A 20,938-nucleotide genomic window follows, 5' to 3' on the forward strand; every position below is an offset into this window, starting at 1 on the left:
TTATTCTTTTTGGTACAATTGTAAATGGAATTGTTTTCTTAATTTTCTTTCTGCTACTTTGTTATTAGTGTATAGAAACATAATTGATTTCTGTATATTAATTTTGTCTTGCAACTTCAGTGAATTCATTTGTTACTTCTAATAGTGTTTTGGTGGAATTTTTAGAGTTTTCTATGTATGGTATCATGCCATCTGCAAATATTGTGAAAGTTTCAATTCTTCCTTACCAATTTAGATGCCTTCTATTTCCTTTTCTTTTCTGATTGCCATGGCTAGGACTTCTAGTACTATGTTGAATAAAAGTGGCAAGAGTGTATATTCTTGTCTTGCTCCTGATCTTAGAAGAAAACTCTCAATTTTTCACCACCGCATATGATGTTAGCTGTGGGTTTATCATATATGACCTTTATTATGTTGAGGTATGCTCTCTCTAAACCCACTTCATTGAGTTTTCATCATGAATGGATGTTGAACTTTGTCAAATGCTTGTTCTTCATCTGTTGAGAAGATAATAAGATTTTTATCATTTGTTTTAATGATGTGTGGTGTATCATGTTTATTGATTTGTGGATATTGAACCATCCTTGCATTCCTGGAATAAATCACACTTGATTGGGTGAATGATCCTTTTAATGTATTGTTGAATGTGGTTTGCTAATATTTCATTGAGGATTTTTGCATCTATGTTCATCTGGGATATTGGCCTGTAATTCTCTCTCTCTCTTTTTTTTTTTTTTTTTTTGCAGTGTCTTTGTCTAATTTTCTTATCAGGACAATGCTGGCCTTGTAGAATATATTTGAAAGCTTTTCTCTTCTCTTTTTTGGAATAGTCTCTGGAGGATAGGTATTAACTCTTCTTTAAATGTTTGGTAGAATTTCTCTGTGAAGCTGTCTGGTCCTGGACTTTTGTTTGTTGTGAGTTTTTTGATTACCAATTCAATTTTTTTTTTACTAGTAATTGGTGTGTTGAGAGTTTCTATTACTTCCTGATTCAGTTTTGGAAGATTATATATTTCTAGGAATTTATCCATTTCTTCTAGTTTGTCCAATTTGGTGGCATATAGTTTTTTGTAATAGACTCTTATAATCCTTTATATTTCTGTCGTGTCAGTTGTTACATCTCTTTTGTTTCTTATTTATTTTGTCCTGCCTCTTTTTTTCTTGATGAATCTGGGTATAGGCTTATCAATATTATTTATCTTCACAAATAATTTATCTTGAGGTAGGCCTTGTTAGTGAGTTTTTAACAGATGATCGGTATGGTCCCATTCTTGTAAAAAGAGAGGTTTTAGAGTTTTACACTTGAGGTAGAAATGTTAATTCAGGACCCTGATGTAGGATGGCTGGATAGGAGGTGATGAGAAACAGAGTAAGAACTGCTGACGAGGAAGAGCAAATAGGATTTGGTGAGTGACTGGTTATGAGGGAGGAATATTGGCCACCTTTTGAGATCCTGATATGAATGGTTGGATGTGGTCATCCAACCACATCTCCATCCATTCCATTCTGTGGAATATCCAAGAGAAGATGACCTCTTACAGGTAGTTGGGAAAATGAATTCAGAGCTGAGAGAGGTTTGGACTGCTTACATAGATGAGCAAGTCATTAACATGTGATCAGTTTACAACTCAACTGTATGTTTTTTACCTTGGCCATCCTTCTTTCCCCTGACTTAGTGGTATAGGTTTATATTACTTTGATATCTAAAGGGACCATATTCTTCATTTTCAAGTCCTTGCATCAGTGTTGAATCAGGGTTTATGGATGCCAAACAACAATGCTCAAATATACTTTATTATTCCTTGCCTACCAAAACTGCTGTCTACTTTTCATGTGCCAAGTTGTGTGTGGTGAGAGCTTTTCATTCATTATCCCCATGACAACCCTGTGAGCTGGTTGAACTCTCCATTTTGTAATTGAGGAACAATGATTGACCACGGTCATGGACAATGGTAAGTATTAGGGCTGGATTTGAACCAGGTTGACTTGATTATATGTATGGCCTTTGCTCTTCACCAATGTGGGTTGTCTCCAAGTGCCTGTGGCTGCTGATGTTCTTTTTCTGCCCCTGAATAGAATTATTCTTTCTTTTTCTCTGATATAAAAAAGACTTTTTGAAAAAAAATCTAAAATATGTATATGAAAACATTCATAGTGATTATCTCTGCATGGTGAAATATGAATGGTTTTTGTTTTTTCTTCCATACTTTTCCTGAATTTTATGGAATAAACATTGATTACTTTTTATAACTGGATACATAATGGCACTATTTTTATAACAGTGATTATTTTCTTCCATGCACAGTATTACAGGTGGTGGGCATTTAATGTAATTAACTGTTGCTTCCCACCTCCCCACATCACATTTATGAGAATCTTTAAAAGCAGCATTATTGGTAATATTTTGCTTACACATGGTCTTAGCCAAAAGGACAAGAAGTGATGATTTTGCTGAAAGCTCACAAAGCACTGACAAGAGGAATGCGTGTTGTGGCATCATGACCTCACCGAAGATGGTTTTTCTTTTTTCCCTAATCTCCCTGCTTTCTACAGTTTAACTACTCAGGTGCTAAGTACGCATGGCAAAGGGAGTGGAAACATTTGACATGTATAAAAAGCACTGGAGATTTGGGGAAATTATTATTATTATTATTTAGATTTATTTATTTGAGGGGGGGGCAGAAGGACAGGGAGAGAGAGAATCTTAAGCAGGCTCTACACCCGTTTCGGGGCTCAATCTCACGACCCTGAGATCATGACCCAAGCCCAAACCAAGAGTCAGACACCCAACCAACTGAGCCTCCAAGGTGCCCCAGGAAATTATATTTTTAAAGTAGAAGAGAAGAGAAATGAAAAGGTAAAGATAGGAAGTAGACTTTTAACTGATGTTTCTCTTGTCCACGAACACATGCCTCAGTTTGGCTCCCTTTTGCTGTTCAGACAGACACTGACATTTGTCCATTTAGCGTCTCAGTTCTCTACTAATACGAAATACTTTGTTAGTTTGCATTTGGGGGTTATGGAAAATTAGGCCCCTTAGGAAACGAAAACATTTCAGGACTGGGGAAGCAGGCATTCAATGACTACCTTCAAAAGAAATGCAGCAGAAAAGAAGCACAATTAAGGTAAATTAATTCTCTGGTTCTCCGTAGTTTTGAATCGGCCTGCTTTTAAGCTGCAGGCATCTAATCAGAAGAAACCCAGTATCTCTCTACAAGGAAATAAAGATGCTTAATAAGGAATATTTGATTGCTGCTACATAATTCACTCCCAAACTTGTAGTTGTATATACTTTTCGGCAGGAGAAAAAATGGGGATAAAAACATTTTTTTTTTTTTTAAGAGGGAACACAAGCAGGGAGAGTGGGAGAGGAAGAAGCAGGCTCATAGCGGAGGAGCCTGATGTGGGGCTCGATCCCATGATGCCGGGATCACGCCCTGAGCCGAAGGCAGACGCTTAACGGCTGCGCCACCGAGGCGCCCCGGGATAAAAACATTTTTGCTGGGCTCTACCTGTCCACCTTTTTAACTTGGCTGAGCTTGACTGTTTCTGCTCGCACATGCTAGCCTCTCCGTGCAGTGCTGCTGGGCACTGCCTCAGGACCTTGAGCCGTGCCTCGGACACATGCCTGGGGTATTTGAAAGGCACTGACACCACCCTGACTTTGCCCATCATGCTTCTGGGGGCCTGCAGAGTGGTTTAGCAGGACACCAAAGTTATATTCAGGACGCTGAGCAGTTAAACTTACTTCATGGATGTACTGACCAGAAAGAACGTTCATTCCATTAGGCGATGGTCCTAACTTCCTTTATGGAAGTAAGGGTTATACGTTCTTTACTCCCAGAATAAAATTTACCAATCCTAAAAAGTAAGATTTGGGGAAGCAAGTTTAAACATTATTTGAAATAATTGGTGCTAGAGTTAAAATCTTCAGGATTCCTTTGATAAAATCTGCTGAACGGGAAGCCAGTATATTTTGATTGAATGTCTGTGAGTGGACTCTTAGATATTTGAGTTGCAATGGATTTTAGTGGTCATCTGTAGTAAACTTCATTTTAAAGATAAGCATCTATTCCTTTTCAATTGTGTTGGCAAATAGAGCTATTAGGAGCCAGAATCTTATGCTGATTCCTGAAGTCATCTAGCTTGACTCCTGTTAGAATATAATTAAAGTCGTCTCCCATCCAAAGAAATAGAATCCCCCCCAAAAATAAATAAATAAAATAAAATCAGGTAGCTGTGATGATGATGCAGCTGTTACCAAAAGAGCTGTTTTTACAATTTTCCTTATTAACATTTCATTCTGTAGAGCAGCACATAATGGGAGCCACGTATGTCATTGTAAATTTTCTAGTAGCTACATTAAAAAAAGTAAAAAGAAACAGGTGAAATTAATTATAATTATATATTGAACCTACTGTATCCAGAAGAATATTATTTTAACATACAATCAATATAAAATTATTAATGACATATTTTACATTGTTTTTCTTCTTTATCTTTTTCTGTCTTTAACACTTAAAGCACCTCTCAAATCAGACTAGCCATATTTTATGTGCTCAGGAGCCACTTGTGGCTAGGAGCTACCATGCTGGACAGCACAGATTTGGAACGTATTCCTTTAGACTTTCAAACATTCTAGAAACAAATACATTCAAATAGAATATAAATATCTTAGAACAAGTTCTTAATATTTTTGAATAACTAGGAAAGGGGAAACTGTTGAAAATTACTTAAGTCAGTGGAGTGAAATAGCTATCTGATGGTATTCTGCATTCCTTAAGCTAGTGGAAAATACTGCTCACATATTAAAAATTTCAAGTTAAGAATGGGGGGGGTGCCTGGGTAGCGCAGTCGTTAAGCGTCTGCCTTTGGCTCAGGGCGTGATCCCGGCGTTCCGGGATCGAGTCCCACATCAGGCTCCTCCGCTGGGAGCCTGCTTCTTCCTCTCCCACTCCCCTGCTGTGTTCCCTCTCTCGCTGGCTGTCTCTCTGTCACATAAATAAATAAAATCTTAAAAAAAAAAAAAAGATTGGGGGGAAACAGGACGTTCATTCTACTTGAAATAGGTACGTTTTCTATCATCAAGCCTGTGTGCCCACTGTGATTCCTGCAGAGTTAAAGAAAGTTTCCACAGGAATCATGGCTCTCTGGGGGCTTTATTTTAGAGCCATGGCTGAACTTGAGAACTGGTAGAGACGGAAAATCCCTCCCAAAATGAGCATTGCTATAGGAACTCTGAATAAGAAGAAAAGATTGTCATTGCTTTTTTGAATGTTTGAGGCTAACAAAAAATAAAGAACAATTATAAATTTTTCATCTTGGGTAGGTTCAATATAGAATTATTCAGGACAGGAATCTTTTCGGTGAGATTCCTTCATTTCCTGAGACCTTATATGTGAAAATATGTGTTTTGATCTCATTAAGTCAGGATGGGTTGTTTTTACTCAAAGACATACCTCATTTGAAGTTTTAGAAAAAGTAGAGTCAGTGTGTCTTCATATAGTTTGTGTCATCTCATCATGACTCCTACTTTACCTGCCCTCACATTTTCTGTAGTGGAACAAACTTCTCACCTGAGAACTGTAAGATACGGAAAGGGTAGAAAAATCAATTTTCTTCATTGGTAAAACGTTTTTTGAAAAGTTGCAAAGTAACATTTCAGTCAGTGAAGCCAGAAACTCCTTTCAACCCCTTTATTAAGACGTCTTTAGGGCACCTGGGTGGCTCAAGTCCGTGAAGCGTCTGCTTTCGGTTCAGGTCATGATCCCAGGGTCCTGGGATCGATTTCGGCGTCGGGCTCCCTGCTCAGCGGGGAATCTGCTTCTCCCTCTGCCCCTCCCCTCTTCGTGCTCTCTCTCTCAAAAATAAATAAAAAATCTTTAAAAATATGTCTTTAAATATATGGATTTTTAAGAGGGGCAAAGTGAGGGGAAATGGTGAATTCTAGAACATGCTGTTCTCTGCCAGAGTCTCATAATTAAGGGATTTTTTTTTTTTTTTACTTTATCAGTGGAATCCCATTTCCCCCACTCCTGTCAAACCTTAGTGAGTCCGTCTGAATTTCGTGCCTGCTCTTTCTTGGATTAATTTCTAAGAGATCTTTTTTTCCCCCATTTTTATTTTTTTTGGCACCCAGGAATTAAATAGCTTTAATTACTTGGATCTGTACAGACTTGCTGACCTCTTTAACCTCACTTTGCTGGAGAAGGCAGTGATCGATTTCTTAGTGAAACATCTCTCTGAGCTCCTGAAGAGTCGCCCAGAAGACGTTCTAACGCTTCCTTGTTGTCTGCTCCAGGAGGTCCTGAAGAGTGACCGCCTGACCTCCCTGAGTGAAGAGCAGATCTGGCAGGTAAGGGCGCCCTGCATGGGTCTTCCTTCGGCAGGGAAAAGGCACAGAATGGGTAAAAGTTGAACAGTTGAGGAACAATGGTAACTGTTGTGTCTGGTTTGGTTCTCCTCAGTCAAGGTCAGAAGTCGTGCTCCCTTGATGGGCAAGTGATTGGAGGACACCAGCCCTTGAGGCTCGGAAGCCTCAGCCTCTGCTCAGCTTTCCGTGGGCTGTCACAGGGGTGGTTTCTCAGACCCTTGCTGGAGCTTCCCAAAACCCTAAGGGGGGTTTACATCAGAAAGAGTCAAGAATTGCTTTCTCCGGATAAAGATGGTTACTTAAACTGAATATGAGAAAATGGATTGTCAAGTGCCATATATGCGTATTTAAGACCAATGGAATCAGAATAGATTCTGGGCTTTCCTGTAAACAATTCAGAAACATTTCTTTGTTGCAGCCGAGAGCAGCTGGGGTCTTAAATGAAACGAAGCCCTTCTTGCGCTGCAGTGGGAAATCTCCCTCCTTATTCCATTCTGCATTCATTGCCATTTTCTTATAAGCCCTGCCTTTTGCCTGACGTAGCATTCTTTCCGAATATCCTTTGTCTAGGGAATGGGAGGATGTTTTGTGTTTTCGAGTTGATTATTCAGTTTAAATCCTTTTCTACTCATCCCCACTGGCTTTACTTGAACAATCCACATGGTGTCTTTGGGAAACAGTCAGAGCCCATCTTCTCCCTTTGGTTTTACATCGCCCACCTCACTCCCTGAACACTGGCTAAGCCATCTTGTTGTACCTTCACGATTTCACGATTGGTTGATTTGTATACAGAATACATGAAATAAAAACAAATTAAATACACATTTTATTTATATACATGATCATGCTGTTTATATACAGAATACAAGAGAAAATATGAAGTCTTCTGTTAGCTGACGGGGCAGTAAGTTCCTGGTATCTTAGCAAATGACCTTCGGAGAGTGCTCTTAACTCTGGCCGGAGCAGGCGGAGGTAGCTGTTAATTATCCAGCACCTGACTCTACTCACTGATAATACAATTTTCCTGATGTCTTCCTCCCTTATTTCTTTCTTTGTATTCCATTAATCAGCAACTTCCTTCTTTACTTGTGCTTCACCAGTGAGGATGATAAGAGCGATGGTGTAGTGAGGGCCTTCCAGGACCCAGACTCTTTGCAAACTTATTGACTTATTGTCACAATGGGCTTGAAGGATCGTTGTTATCACCCCATCTTCCAGAGGAGCGAAGTGGGGCTTGAGTGCCTTGCTCAGGGTTACAGAGCAGAGCCACTACAAATACAAGTCTGCAGACACCTGTCCTCATCTCTCCAGCATTCCACTCTGTTTTGACAAAGAAAATATAAGGAAAAAGAATAAGCTATATATTTTTTCCTGCTTCTTAGGTATTTGTGATAATGTTTGTTCAGGCAGAGGTCAAAAATTGGTGAGGATGAGTTTTTGGTATGAATTTTAATTATCTGTGGTTCTCCCCTATAAACACAAATCATCAGCATTTTCTGGTCAATTCAAAGTGGGAGGTTGCCAAATTTTTCTTCACTTCCCAAAGGAGAAAGAAAGACTTGGAATGAATTCTGCATTTAATTATTTCTAACTGAATTGAGATCTGAGCCAGTCATCCTTGTGGCTTCTATCTCCTTTTGTGGCATGGTTGAAAAGACTGCCAGAGAGGTAATGTGCAGATGTCTGAGTATCCAAAAAGAAAAAAAAAAATCCATACTGTCCACTTAAGAGTTATCATAATTGCCTCTCTAAAGGTTACCAATATTATCATGTAGAATTTTAAAAACTGCTTTCTGCTGCAGGCAATATCTTTTTTGTATCTGGTCCTCAAGAAAGAATTAAAAGACTCACATAAATATGATCAATTTAGGCATTCAGCAGGCAATAAGAAACTGTTTTTGCTTTATCTTAGTAAATAAGTAATTCCCTCCTACTCAACCCAATAGAGAGAAATTAAATCAGACCAGCTATATTGCCTCAAGTATAGTTAAGTTCGTCATTTTTGCTGAGGTTATACTAGCAATGCAATATACCATGGAAGAATCTAATATTCAGCCCAGGGTGAAGATTGGGTATGCCAGAGGATTAGTGTCAGGGTGCTTTATACAAGTGAATCTTGATGGACAGGCTGGAGACAGATCTACAGAATCTCATTAAATTGCTGAATTGTTCATTATGGAACGTTCTCACTGTAATAAAGTGCTCATTGACTTTGACAAATCCCCATCCCATGTCTTAAAGAAGAACAGTGAAGCAATGGGTGTGGGGGAGGAGAAAGGAAATTGACACAAAGTAGGACAGGTAATAGAAAAGCGGATGGAGGGGTAGGGCTCTTTGATTAATATGTGCAACTAGTAACTTAAGGCGAGAACCCAGTAAACACATGCACGCGCACACCCGCGCACACACACCCACACGTGTGCACGCATGTTTACACATGTGCTTCTTCCACTGTCAACCAATAATATAATCTGGGACATTCCCTTTCTTTCGGGAAAAGGTCTCATTTTCATTATTCACCAGATTTCACGCAGTCTGTCTCTGAAGACGTCATAAGAACCTTCAAATTATCCTCACTGAACAAACTCTTTTTAACTTTCTCCTGCTGTCCCTTATCCACTTCCTTTCCTGATAAAATGTGCTGCAGGCTGTAATAACCATTCTGTGGGTCTGGAAACCTGTGAGATCCCCCAAGATTATGCCTTCTATCTGCTCTTTTTTCCCCCCCATCTGACCTTTTTAAACTTTAAGTCTCTTCTCTCACAGAAAGCTTCTTCATCCCCCATAAACAATCTTTTCCTCCCTTCCATGGCCTGAAACTACTTGGCCTGTGGGGTAACTTGTCTTTACATTCATGGGGTAACATGGAGACTTGCACCATATACACACTTTAGTCCCCTCAGAAAAATGCTTTTTAAAAAATTCCGTTCAGTTCAGCTTAACAATTTGGTCTGATGTTTCAAGGCTAGCGATTTCTAGGTTCCAGAAAAGACACCAAATTGGTTATGGGGCTCAAAGAAACAGGGGACTAAGAATGAGCAAATTAGCTGGAGAGGAAATGTGGGGCATGAGGTCACATGCGTTCGTGACCTGGCAAATCTCCACCAGTTTTGTTTGGCTTTCGTGTTTTAGCTCTAATGTAGGACTTTGTTTCAGTAGGGTCTTGTTAAATTTTTCCTGTTAGATTCAACATAGAGTTTCAGACTGCTGAGCGGGGGTCCTGCTATAAACCTTGAGTGAGATCATGAAACCATTCCATACCACTCCCACGGACTGGGTCTGTTTTCATTTTCACAGGAAGTGCTGTCTAATCCGTTTCTTTCCTGGAACAGATTCTACCCCAGATTCTCTTTTACCAGAATGAGGGCTCAGACCTCACTTTCCATGGGAGTGGAAAAAGCCTGAATATGATGTGAATTCTTACATTTGCTAGCACACGGAGCAGATATGGTTCTCCATCCATCACTATTTATTGAGCACCTATGAAATGCCCAAAACCATGTTGGAGTGTAAGGCCAAGTACAGGTTTGTTAACTCGGTTTTCCTCTGCCATGCCTCACCCCAAATAGGAGGGATCCTTATGGTTTTTTTTTTTTTTTTTTAAAGATTTACTTATTTATTTTTAGAGAGAAAGTTGGGGTTGTGGCAGAGGGAGAGGAAGAGAGAGAATCTCAAGCAGGCTCCCCGCTGAGCGTGGAGCCCAACAGGGCTTGATCTCAGGACCCTGAGATGATGATTTGAGCCAAAATCAAGAGTCAGATGCTTAACCGACTGAGCCACCAAGGTGCCCCTGATTTTTAACCATTAGTTCAGCTGTCTGGATTATTATTTCATCTCTGACGTAGCAGAAACAAGAAGGATATTTAAAATGGATACAGATAGTTTGTGGAAATAAAAGTGAATGTTATGTGCTAGGTGCCGTGTTAGAAGCTAGATCCTGGGGTAAAAAGCTTTCTAGAAGTATTCCATTATTGGGTTAGAGAGATTTAGTTTAGTTTCATCTCTGAACATGGAGAATTTTGGTTTTCCTTCAATTATTAATTTATTTACTAATTGCTATTTTCAGTGAAGAGGACTAACTATAAGAACAGTACCTACATCAACGCTTTCTTTCTTTATTAACCTTGGGTTGAGGGCCCCTCCTTTTGTATTTTGACCAAACAATTCAGTGGTCACATCACTGATGTTAAACAGGATCAGACCTTAGCAGGACAGTCTCCTTTTCCCTGGTCACGTTCTACTTTGGTATGGCAAGAGGGATGAGTCCCCTGGTTTGGGGTTGGGGGTAATCGTGTTTACATTTGTCTTTGGCTGTGTGTCCCCAGAGGCAGAGGCTGTGCCTGTTATGTTTGCATTGAACACTGCCTTGTTCTCTTGCTCTCTATAAATAATAAATAAAAACAATAACATAGAGTTTTCATATTAAAATGTATTGAATATTATAATGCATCGAATGGATAAAAATATATCCTGCTATTCCTACACTGGGCTGGGTTTATTCTAGGAATTGGTATACAAAATGAGTTTGGCCTTTTATTTTAAAAATTTATTTATTTATTTATTTTTGAAGTAGGCTCCACACCCAGCATGGAGCCCAACACGGGGCTTGAACTCAAAACCCTGAGATCTAGACCTGAGCTGAGATCAAGAGTCAGCTGCTTAAGCAACTGAACCACCCAGGCGCCCCTGAGTTTGGCCTTTTAAAAAACTGCATTTTTCCTTATATTTTTGTTGGAAATTTGCTTCCATAAGTCATACTATTAATGACACATTTACTTTATATCTTTAGAGACATGAGTCACACATTGTTTAGAGTAGTCAACAACCTCAGATGCCGTGTTTTTGTGACAAGCCCCTTCCAGGCTTTTATCTGTACCACAAATTCACCCACTTACGGTTTGATTTAAAAGAAGTCCCAGAAGGTGAGCCCAAACAAAAAGCAACTAGCCCTTTATGGCTAGAAAGCAGAGGGCACTAGTGATCCACGCAACTTTCATCTTTTATCTTTTACATTATAAATTGACCCAAATGTACTTCTGGCCAGGGAGAAGCAAGGACTTCGAACAGTACTGTAAGTTAAACAGCACTGTCATAATACTTCATATTTGAATATCATACCACAGTTTCAAGAATGCTCCTGCATTTATCTTGCTTTGCTGTCCTGTGGTGCAAAGGGAGAAACTGAGGTAACAAGGCTAGAGATCAAATTCATGTCTTCTAATTCATGGGCCCTTCCTACTTTGGTCCATAGCTTCTAAATTCATAACAAAAGCTCAAAAGTACTTGGGAGTGATGGACACAGAGGTGCATCAGATTAATCCTGTGACTTTTTTTTTTTCAAGATTTTATTTATTTATTTGTCAGAAAGAGAGAGAGCACAAGCACGGGGAGCAGCAGCAGAGGGAGAGGGAGGAGGAGACTCCCTGCTGAGCAGGGAGCCCGATGTGGGACTCGATCCCAGGACCCTGAAATCTGCCAAAGGCAGACGCTTAACCGACTGAGCCACCCAGGTGTCCTTCCTGTGACTTTGATAGAAATTTGGAAGGGCTGGACCATTCGTGTCCTCTGTTGTGATGCCCACAGATCGAAAGGGCAACAGCCAAGCCTGCCTCCTTTCATGTGTGGCCATGGTGTTAGTTCTGACTCTGCTCCGTGGCATGCACTTCATTCATTCCTTCGTTTATTTCAAATCGTTGTTGCGTGTCTGCCCTGCCCAGTCGTGTTACTGAGTGCTACTTTTGCCTGCTACATCACGGGCTCTGGGCAGTCAGAGTGGAAAGGACTGACGCGGCCCTGCTTTTGTGGGTCTTAGAAGCTTCCCACCTGCTACTCTTTCCCACCATGCTTGATTCCTTCCCAGTGGGGACGGACCTGTGCCAAATAGTTTGCTAATTTGGGGCGTGTTGACATGATCTGGGTATGTTGGAAAATGAAATGCTGTTGTCTGGACATTTCAACGCGACATAGCGTCTCTTTCCCTTTTCCTCAGTGCTTTATTCATTGTTACCTCTTGTTCATCGTATGTGCCCGCTAAACAGCTTTGCAAACCTTTGTCGATCCGGGTGGTACAGTCCAAGCCTCAAAGAAATCAGACTGTGGGTGGTCATTTAATCAGAAAATTCTGTGAGAGCGTTATTTTTAACACTTGGACCTTGGTAATTAGAATTGGAATAAAACGCCGTGGCCTGAAAACTCTCATCCCCAAACGAAACTGTAATCGTTTATTATATTCCCACCCTTCCTCAATTCAATTTCATATATGCATGTGGCATTACTATTTTTTTCAGATAGGTACTTTCCGGGCATCTTCGTGGTATCCCATTTTATTTTTTTACTTCCCAGTCCTTAACCTAATGAAACATTTACCATTTCTCGGTTTTCTTGATGAAACATCTGGCACTCCCTCCCCGCTAGCTACGGCCTTGTCTACAAATGTAATGAGGATACCTCTGCTTCCTTCTTGTGGGTGTTGGGGAAGAGAATAATCTGTGGCTCCCTCCCATCCCAAATAGTGCTGTGCCCAGCGGATGTCTTATCCTCTGAGGGCCCCCCAGAGGGACACCGCGCAACGCTGCTATTTCAGGGCTTGGTGGTCGAAGCTGCCGGGTGTACGGTTAGTCATTCCTCCTGATGCACGTGCGGCTAATTCCTCAGTGAGGACGCATCCCAGAGGAGCTTGACTGGTGGCCTTGCCGTTGTTCGCCTGGGCTGTGTGCCTTTGCACGATGCATGACACGTTCATTTCAGAGGGACTTTGCTTCGGCTAATCCTCAGCACTAGAGCTGTGCGTCGTCAAGTGGCTGCGAGGGGCCGCGATTATCAGAAATTACAGGAGACCTAACTTGTATTCATGTGCCGTTGTTCCCATGAGTTAATCGGGTTTTTTTCTTTTTTTTTTTTTTAAAGTGAGCACAACAGAACAACAAGGTGATTTATGAGATATGACATATTTATGTTCTCGGCTTCTAATTTTCACTGTGATTCATGTTGTTTCCAGACTGATACTTTGTTGTTGCTGCTGTGCGAAGGAAAAAGATGGCTGGAGAATATTACTTATGCATTGGTGGCCTGCAGTAATATTTGCTGCTACCTGGGTTATCAGGGATTTAAAAATAAAACCCAACTATAAGCTATAGACGAGGTAGAAACCCTGAGGCGAGGCACAGAAGTTCATCAATAATAATAGCAACAATAACAATACTTTATAATCCCGGAGAGCTTTATATTTTAAAAGCATTTTTCTGTACATAATTTCATTTGAGTCTCTCATCAGCCTGTTAAGGTTGATAAAGCAAATATTACCCAGATTTTAACAAGTCAGGAAACTGAAGCTCACAGAGGGTAAGTGACTGACTCACTTCACAGCATACGTTCAACGTAGGTCGCACTGTATTCTCTTGAAATATACCAGATCTCTAAGAAAGCAGGAACTCAAAGTACCTGATATGTCTTCTCCTACGTCAAAGAGGTTCTACTAACCTATAATGAGTAATCCAGCAGTATACATTTCCTAATAAATTACCAATTTTCCTTTTCACCTGTTGCACAGCTTTGTGGGAAGTTGCAAACATGACTCCAATACAAAGCAGTAGGAGAAAGTGTAGCTGAGGGTCTTTCTTTATCAGAGCCTGGAAAATTGGGGCTCTAGGTGCTTTGATGAGGAGAAGTGACTGGAGAATTCTGACTGAGGCAGGGAACCACCTTGCCTTCCTTCGAGGCACAGGTGATGAAGGATGAAGCAGGAAGAGAAGGCCCGTAAGGGAGGATCACTTTAAAATCCTATCAAGGGATTTAAATCAGTCTGAAAGAGAACCTGGAGCACCATTATTTTCGCTGCAGCTGTGTAGACAGTGCGTTGGGAAGTCTGCAGGCAGTTAGAAATTGGATGGAATGAATGGAAATGATTAATCATTATATTTTTATTTTATAAACAACACATTGAGAAGTTAGAAATTTAGGTAGCAGAAACTGACAGCTGGGTGATGGCCTAAATAGGAGGCTTAAGAGAAAAGGAGAAAAAAATTAATTTATTGGAATTGATAAATGTTAGTCTCTTTCCAAGGAAAGGAGTCTGTGGCCCGTATCCTGCATCCCAGACTATTTCTATGGGAATCCTTATCAGGCCAGTTGAGTGTCCAGTGGCCACGGAGACCATAGAGAAGTCCTGTTCTGGGCATTCTAAGGGACAGGATCTTGAAATTAACCATGGAATGGCTCAGAGGCTGCAGAATTATTTATATTCGAAAGAGATGTAGAAGCCTTGACGTTGATTGTTGAGTACTGACATCCTTACCCACTGCTTCTCCCACTCCTGCCTCCAGAACTTTTGCTTCCAGTAAAAATAACTTGGCGCATCCAGAGGAAAAGGTGGCCATTCTAGAAAAGATAACAATCCTCGGCAGCGTTCCTAAAGATATTTCTCAGACTTCTTGTGCCCACAGTACAGAGTCATATGTTCTCTGGGTTGAGGTTCTACTCCCTAGTCTGACCACTTCTTCGTGACTTGGGGTGACACATTGGAGGAGTGCAAACAGACTTCGATGTTCTGGTAGACAAAACATAACCAGGAAGAAAAATCCTCTCAGGAAAAAAAGAAATTCTTGATGAATTCTAGAGCTAGACATCAAAAATTCTGGACGTTGCTCCCCTTTGTCTAGAGAAAATATTACAAGGCAGTGTCAGTAAGTGACACAGACATTACTTACGCTTCAAGAAGAGAAGCCAAAAGGAGCCCTGCAAGCAGGAGGTGAATGCACACATCTTTCTGTGTGTTCTTGTTGACGAAAAATGCCCACACGCTGCCTCCTCTGACCACACCAGGAAATCAGGAAATTGAAGGAGTGATGGATGGTGCTCTGAAGTTTAAATGTTTTAGAAGGACCTATCTTATTAACACTTTAAAACAAGTGAGCATAATATCATTAATTTTGATTAATTCATTTGCTCTTAATATAGCTTTTAATTTGTAATTCTATGTGAATGACAATGTAATTTAGCATTAATTATACTAAATTGACTATAAGTCAGCCAATCACAATGGGAAATTACTCACAGCTGAAAGTAAAACTGAACCTCTCCATCCACAAAGGACAGCACTTCGTGAGGAGGCAAATGCAGTTTAGGCATCCCTCTCTTTGGCTGTGAGAATGACATTGGACTTGCGGAGGACTGTGAGCGATTTCTTATTCTGCCCACTTCTGGGACTATTCACTCTTTGGAGTGAAGCCCAATTAGATAATAAACAAAGGGTTTGACTTATCAGGTTTGCCAACTGCGCTGAAGAATATTTCTGCCTTTCTCATTTCTTGCACGATTTAGGCCATGTAGAGGGACTGGTGCGTGGGAACTATCAGTTCCACACTTCTCGGGTTTGGGGGGTGAGAACAGGTGTTTACCCAGCCTGGCTTGTGTTTCGTCTTCATGCTCTGTGGACCAGCTAGGAAATCCTGTTTCAAATTGAGTTCAGTGTCACGAAGTCACTCCTCTTTGGTGCACACACAGACTGCCTTGTGAGCAGAGGGAGTCACGCCTTAAAAAGCCAACACCGCACTGGGAGAAGAGCTAGTCCATCAGGCGATGCTGGAGTATTTGTCACCGGGACAGCTTGCTGGAGATGCCTGTGTGCACACGGGAAGTAAAGTGGCCACCGAAGAGTATGGGCCTTGAGAACGCGGCAAGAGAGCAGGGCTGGATTTGGAGAACACTTGGGATGGAACCCTTTGCCAGATAGCTTCCTTTGAGGATTGTCTCTTAACTAACAATCAAAAGAGAAACTTTGAGGTGCTGGAGAAAGCAAGTCATAGGACAGTCAGCAATATCCTGCTTGAAGTGTGTTTCATGTAGGAGGAACTGTGGGAATTTTGCACATTCTGTGTACATTTCTGGTGATCCGTTGACTCGTAAAGGAGGTCTAGGTACGAGGGAATGAATTTTGCTAAATATCGCGTGGAAAATTTCAGGCTGTGTTTAATAACTCTTTATTTTGTTAATTACATGCCCCTATGCCGTCATTCCAACTCACAATCTAGCAAATAAAATGGCCTAAATTTTATGTAAAAATTTTGAGTGGAGAGGTTAAAAACCATGCTGAATCTTGAGCCAGCAGCCACCCCGTCCCCCGTCTCTTCCACACGTGCAGGCGGGGTTCACACCGTACGCACACTCGCAGGTAGACACACGGAAATTAGATGCATATTCATCTTTGCAGCTAAAAGGCTTTCCTTTGTGTTGCAGTACTGTCCTGAATCCTAGTACTCTCAGCATTGGCTGGTTGATCTCAAGACGCAAGACAAAAAATAGAAGTTAGAAGCTTATTTTTGCCACTCCAAGTGTGTATTCCATTCGTCATTCAATTTTTTAAGGATGTTAATGTCTGTAGTTTGTTAACAATAACTGCTATGTAGGGGCGCCTGGGTGGCTCAGTCGGTTAAGCGGCTGCCCTCGGCTCAGGTCATGGTCTCAGGGTCCTGGGATCAGGCCCCATGTCAGGCTCCCTTGCTGAGCTTCTCCTTCTCCCTCTGCCCTTCCCCCTGCTCATGTTCTCTCTCTCTAATAAATAAATAAAATCTTAAAAAAAAAAAAAGTAACTGCTATGTAAATGCAGTTTTATAGTGTTTTGGTTTTCTCCAAATTCCTTTTAGGGCAAGTTTAGCCTCGCCTATCACAGAATTTCTTATTCCTTTTCCCCAAATACTCTTTGGGGTACCAGCATTAGGGTTGGTGTGTTCCAGCCCCTTTCCTACTTGTGGTTCCCAGCATAGCTTCATGTTCTCAGCCAAAAACAACCCCTATTTGACACATATCCTCTGACGGGTGAGTGCTTTTGAGCCTTGAATGTGGTGTTCTTCGAGGCCAGGAAGGATTTGGGGCAGAGGACCTAGTACCGAAGCAAACAGAGCAGTGGGTTGAGAGAAAACATTCACAGGGTATTTCTGCCCTCGGTTTTATCTTCTCATCATTTAGAATGCCAGCGGAATAAATGGGTCTGTTAATCAAACAGCGCTGAGAGGTTAGGTCATTGGAAGCCTTTTTAGTCATTTTGTGCTTTTCAAGAGTGAATTTGTTAGAATTATGCTGAATACCCACTTAAAGCCTCAGCTGATAACCCTACCTGTGTTTTATAACTCTGCACTGTCAGAACTCATAATAAGTCAAACATTCTTTCAGTGGTGCTCATAAGGGAGGGAAAAAACCCCCACAAATTTAAGAGTAATTTCAGATTGTAAATGAAAAGGAGAGGCACGACTGTTCATTTGCACCAATCATGCCTTCCTTTCATCTGCTCTGATTAGGCCTGGTGCGGTTTCATCAGACCCCTCCATCACCGAGCTGTCACTCCAGCCGTCTGTTGATTGAAAACAATCAAGGCTCTGATGGCACAATTATTCTGACCCTTTAACTAGAGGCTGCTGTGATAATGAAAGGTTGATTATGATAGTTTGTGCCTCTTTCAGTTTGCCAAGAAGGTTAATTTGGGCATCAGACGGATGTTTAATGGGCGCTTGCTGGCTACACTGAGGTAAATGAGAACGTGCGGTCTTGGATATTGCACGGATATAGTTTGGCTGTCAATCATTGTCATTTGGAGTTTGTGCCTCACACTCTGGAAATCACATTTTATTTTTTCCTTGGGATTTAATTTATTCTGTGCCCTGAGGAAGTTCTTTCACTCGGTGACCTTCACAGCGGCTTTCTCTGCCTTTTTTTTCTCTTTTTTTCAAATGGAGCTCAAAGGCAAAACACATCTAGAAGAGCATTTTTCTTTCATTTTCACTTAAAAATGGAAACTTTAAAAATCCATCCTTATCACTGCCTTCCAATAGAGCAAATGTTTCCATTCCGATTGTGCAGTGGGGAAGCATAAACGACAGATACTTGGGCCAGTTTGCTAATGCAGCAGCTTGCGCCGTGGTTCTGCGCCGTTTCTGACACTAACCAGCCAGCCCAGGAAATTCAAATGGGCGCGTTCGTGGAAGTGGAGCTTCCGTTTCTCCTGACGGTTCCCTCACTAGCATGTCTCCCAACGATGTGTTGAATTCCTGTTTCCAAGCGCAGCATCTTCCTCCGTTTGCCTCCTTCTTGGGAAGCGTAGGGGAGAGGTGGAGGCAGGGAGACAGAAGTGTGTCTGCAGCAGTAAGGAGGCTATTAGAAGTTGCAGCCATCAGTTTGTATCAGTTCAGCACCTCATGCTGTTGGGAACATAGGCGGCCACCTCATTATGCTGGTGCTTACAGTATGTGGCTCACGACAACCCTCTTGGCTGCGTACCTTTTAAAAAGAAAAATAGAGCAAAAGAAAAAATAAAGAAACCCTGTGATTACCGTCTCCCGGCTGCACACAGTGGTCTCCTGGATTAGACACCTGAGAGCGAGCCTCATTGTTCTGCTTTTGCATTTGTGTTGTCTTCAGTTTCTTTCCCCCCGGTGAACGTTCAGCAGCGTATTTCTGTCTCACCTTGGACATTTTTCTCACATGTCAAGTCAATTGTAAAACAATTAAGTCTATAGATGTTAAGGTGACAGCATCATAATGATTATAATTTCACTTCAAGTATTCTATTTCACATTATTTATTTCTTGTGTGCTTTTTTAAAGTAAGCTATTCATTTTTGAATAGTAAAGAGAGCCATTAAGTGATAATTCAGTCTCACCTGAAGAGGCTGCAAAAATGAATTAAGTCATTGGATTCAGTTACTGTCTTAATGCGGTCCTTATTTAAGCAACAGTGCTATTTAAAATGTTTATTTAAAAAGAAATGAGAATAGGATTGGAAGCACATGTGCACACACATGCGCGTGCACACACACACACACACACACACACACACACGGTCTTACCAGATTCTTTGCCACATTGGACCACAAGTGATTAGTTTTGTTTAGCTGTATGGACAGCACAGATAAAATAGTCCTCAGGGATGCTTAGTAAAATCATCGATTAGTTATGTCTTGTTTTGTTGAAGTAATGGGGAGTTAAAAGGTAATTAGGGGAGAAATGTCAAATCAGTCCATAGCTTCTGGTACTTAAAAAAGTAGGACGAGGTTCAGTTTAATATTAATTTATAGCCTCTGTGACAACAAGTGATTTTATTTTGTAGATTCACTATGTTTGCAAATTCATGGGACTAAAGCAAAGACTGTTTCTTCTTAAAGGAAGTACAGCTCATTATTTCAAGTTGTTTTGGGTTTCTATGTTCCCTAATCTGTTGTACCTTCGATCTAACCGTGGAAAACGAACGTCCCAGACAGACTGCTTTTCCGATGCCCTCACGAGCCCTCCCGCGTGCCCACCGCTGTGCTGTCAGCTGGCTCAGTGCGCCAACACGGCATCCCCTCGTGACGTCCCCGAGGAGGTCCTGCAGAGCGCCGCACATTTCATCTCCTGGCCGGTGCTGCCATTTCTTCTGCTCCCGGCGCTGGGACTGGGCATTGGAGGCAGTTTCTCTTTCCTCTTCAGTTCTTCCAGCTCCACGTTCAGAGTGCCCCTTGCTCTTCAAACTCCTTATTCCTTCGAACCTTACACAGATGTGTGGGATCTGTAATTTCTCCAGGTTGCAGTCTCTCAATTCCCATTATTTCATGTTCAGCAAACACTTACAGGTTTCCTGTTGGGTGCCAGGCACTGGGGCTGAAACACAGCTTTCTCTCAGGGCAGCCTCTGGAATGGCTACTGCCTTATACTCATTCCTTCATCCATTGCAGTCCCTTTATCGCTCACAAGTCTCCTAAGCTTGTCAAGCCACCGGTTCTCCTGAGCTTGTCAAGCCACGGGTTCTCCTGTTTTTCCCCACATCTGTCTTCCTTGCGTGACTATTATAGATCGGTTCTCTAAGCTACTTCTCCTGGCCAAAGAATATAGGATAATCGTGCTTGGAGAATGTATCTTCTTTGATAAAAATATTACTTGTGTATTATACTCAGAGTTGTTGCAAGGGGTGAATAGAGGATTCACTGTCCCCCCAGTTCGCTCATTTCATCATAGTTGTTAGAGACTGCAGTGTGAAATATTCTGTCTAAACATCAGTGGCCAACCTGAAATTCACATAGTGACGGTGGTCAGTGGTGAGCATCGCTTTTCTGTGTCTTCTCTGCAGCTCAGAGTATAGGCTCTGGCTCCCCAGCCCCAGCACATCAGCTCTGTTCCCTTGATAGCAGAGTCTGGCCCCCAACAATGTTTAGTCATGCACTTCAGTTAGGGGGTTCGTCACTGCAATCCCTGCGCCCTGTAGCTCTAAATTGCTGTTGAAAGTGACCATTGAGGATAATGTTCTTTTTATTTGGAGGCTCCCAACGTTAAAACCTGAAATGCAGCTTAAATACTTCGGGGACGTCTAAATCCTTCATAGTAACTTTTGTTTGAGGAAGTTGACTATCTCCATATCCGTGACTTGAGGCAGCTGCGGGAGCCTAGGAAGTCCTTTTGTCGTTCAAGGTTTAATTTCAGGCGGGGAGTATGTGTGCCAGTGAACCTGCTATTGGTTCATTATTATTGAATCAGTTCATAAGGAAATATTCAAAGGCTTGATGCTCTCAGGATGCTCGAGGGCATGTTTACAAATTAAGCAGCT

General features: G+C 41.5%; 1 protein-coding gene across 6 annotated transcripts in view; it reads left to right on the top strand.

The window, feature by feature from the left end:
• KLHL32 (kelch like family member 32) overlaps positions 1-20,938 on the top strand; it is a 248,986-nt gene that overhangs the window by 142,639 nt on the left and 85,409 nt on the right. For 3 of the 6 annotated variants that reach the window (XM_087865330.1, XM_087865331.1, XM_045807030.2), the window contains exon 6: positions 6,140-6,355. The exons of 2 other annotated variants lie outside the window; for them this stretch is intronic. In XM_087865330.1, coding sequence (XP_087721456.1) covers positions 6,140-6,355 — 216 coding nt within the window. Of the gene's footprint in view, positions 1-6,139; positions 6,356-20,938 lie in introns of those variants that run through there. One more of the 6 variants, XM_045807035.2, reaches the window with a different exon arrangement.

This window comes from Ursus americanus, chromosome 11, assembly GCF_024610735.1.
Source record: "Ursus americanus isolate L20-20 chromosome 11, mUrsAme1.1.p, whole genome shotgun sequence".
NCBI classification, from domain to species: domain Eukaryota; kingdom Metazoa; phylum Chordata; class Mammalia; order Carnivora; family Ursidae; genus Ursus; species Ursus americanus.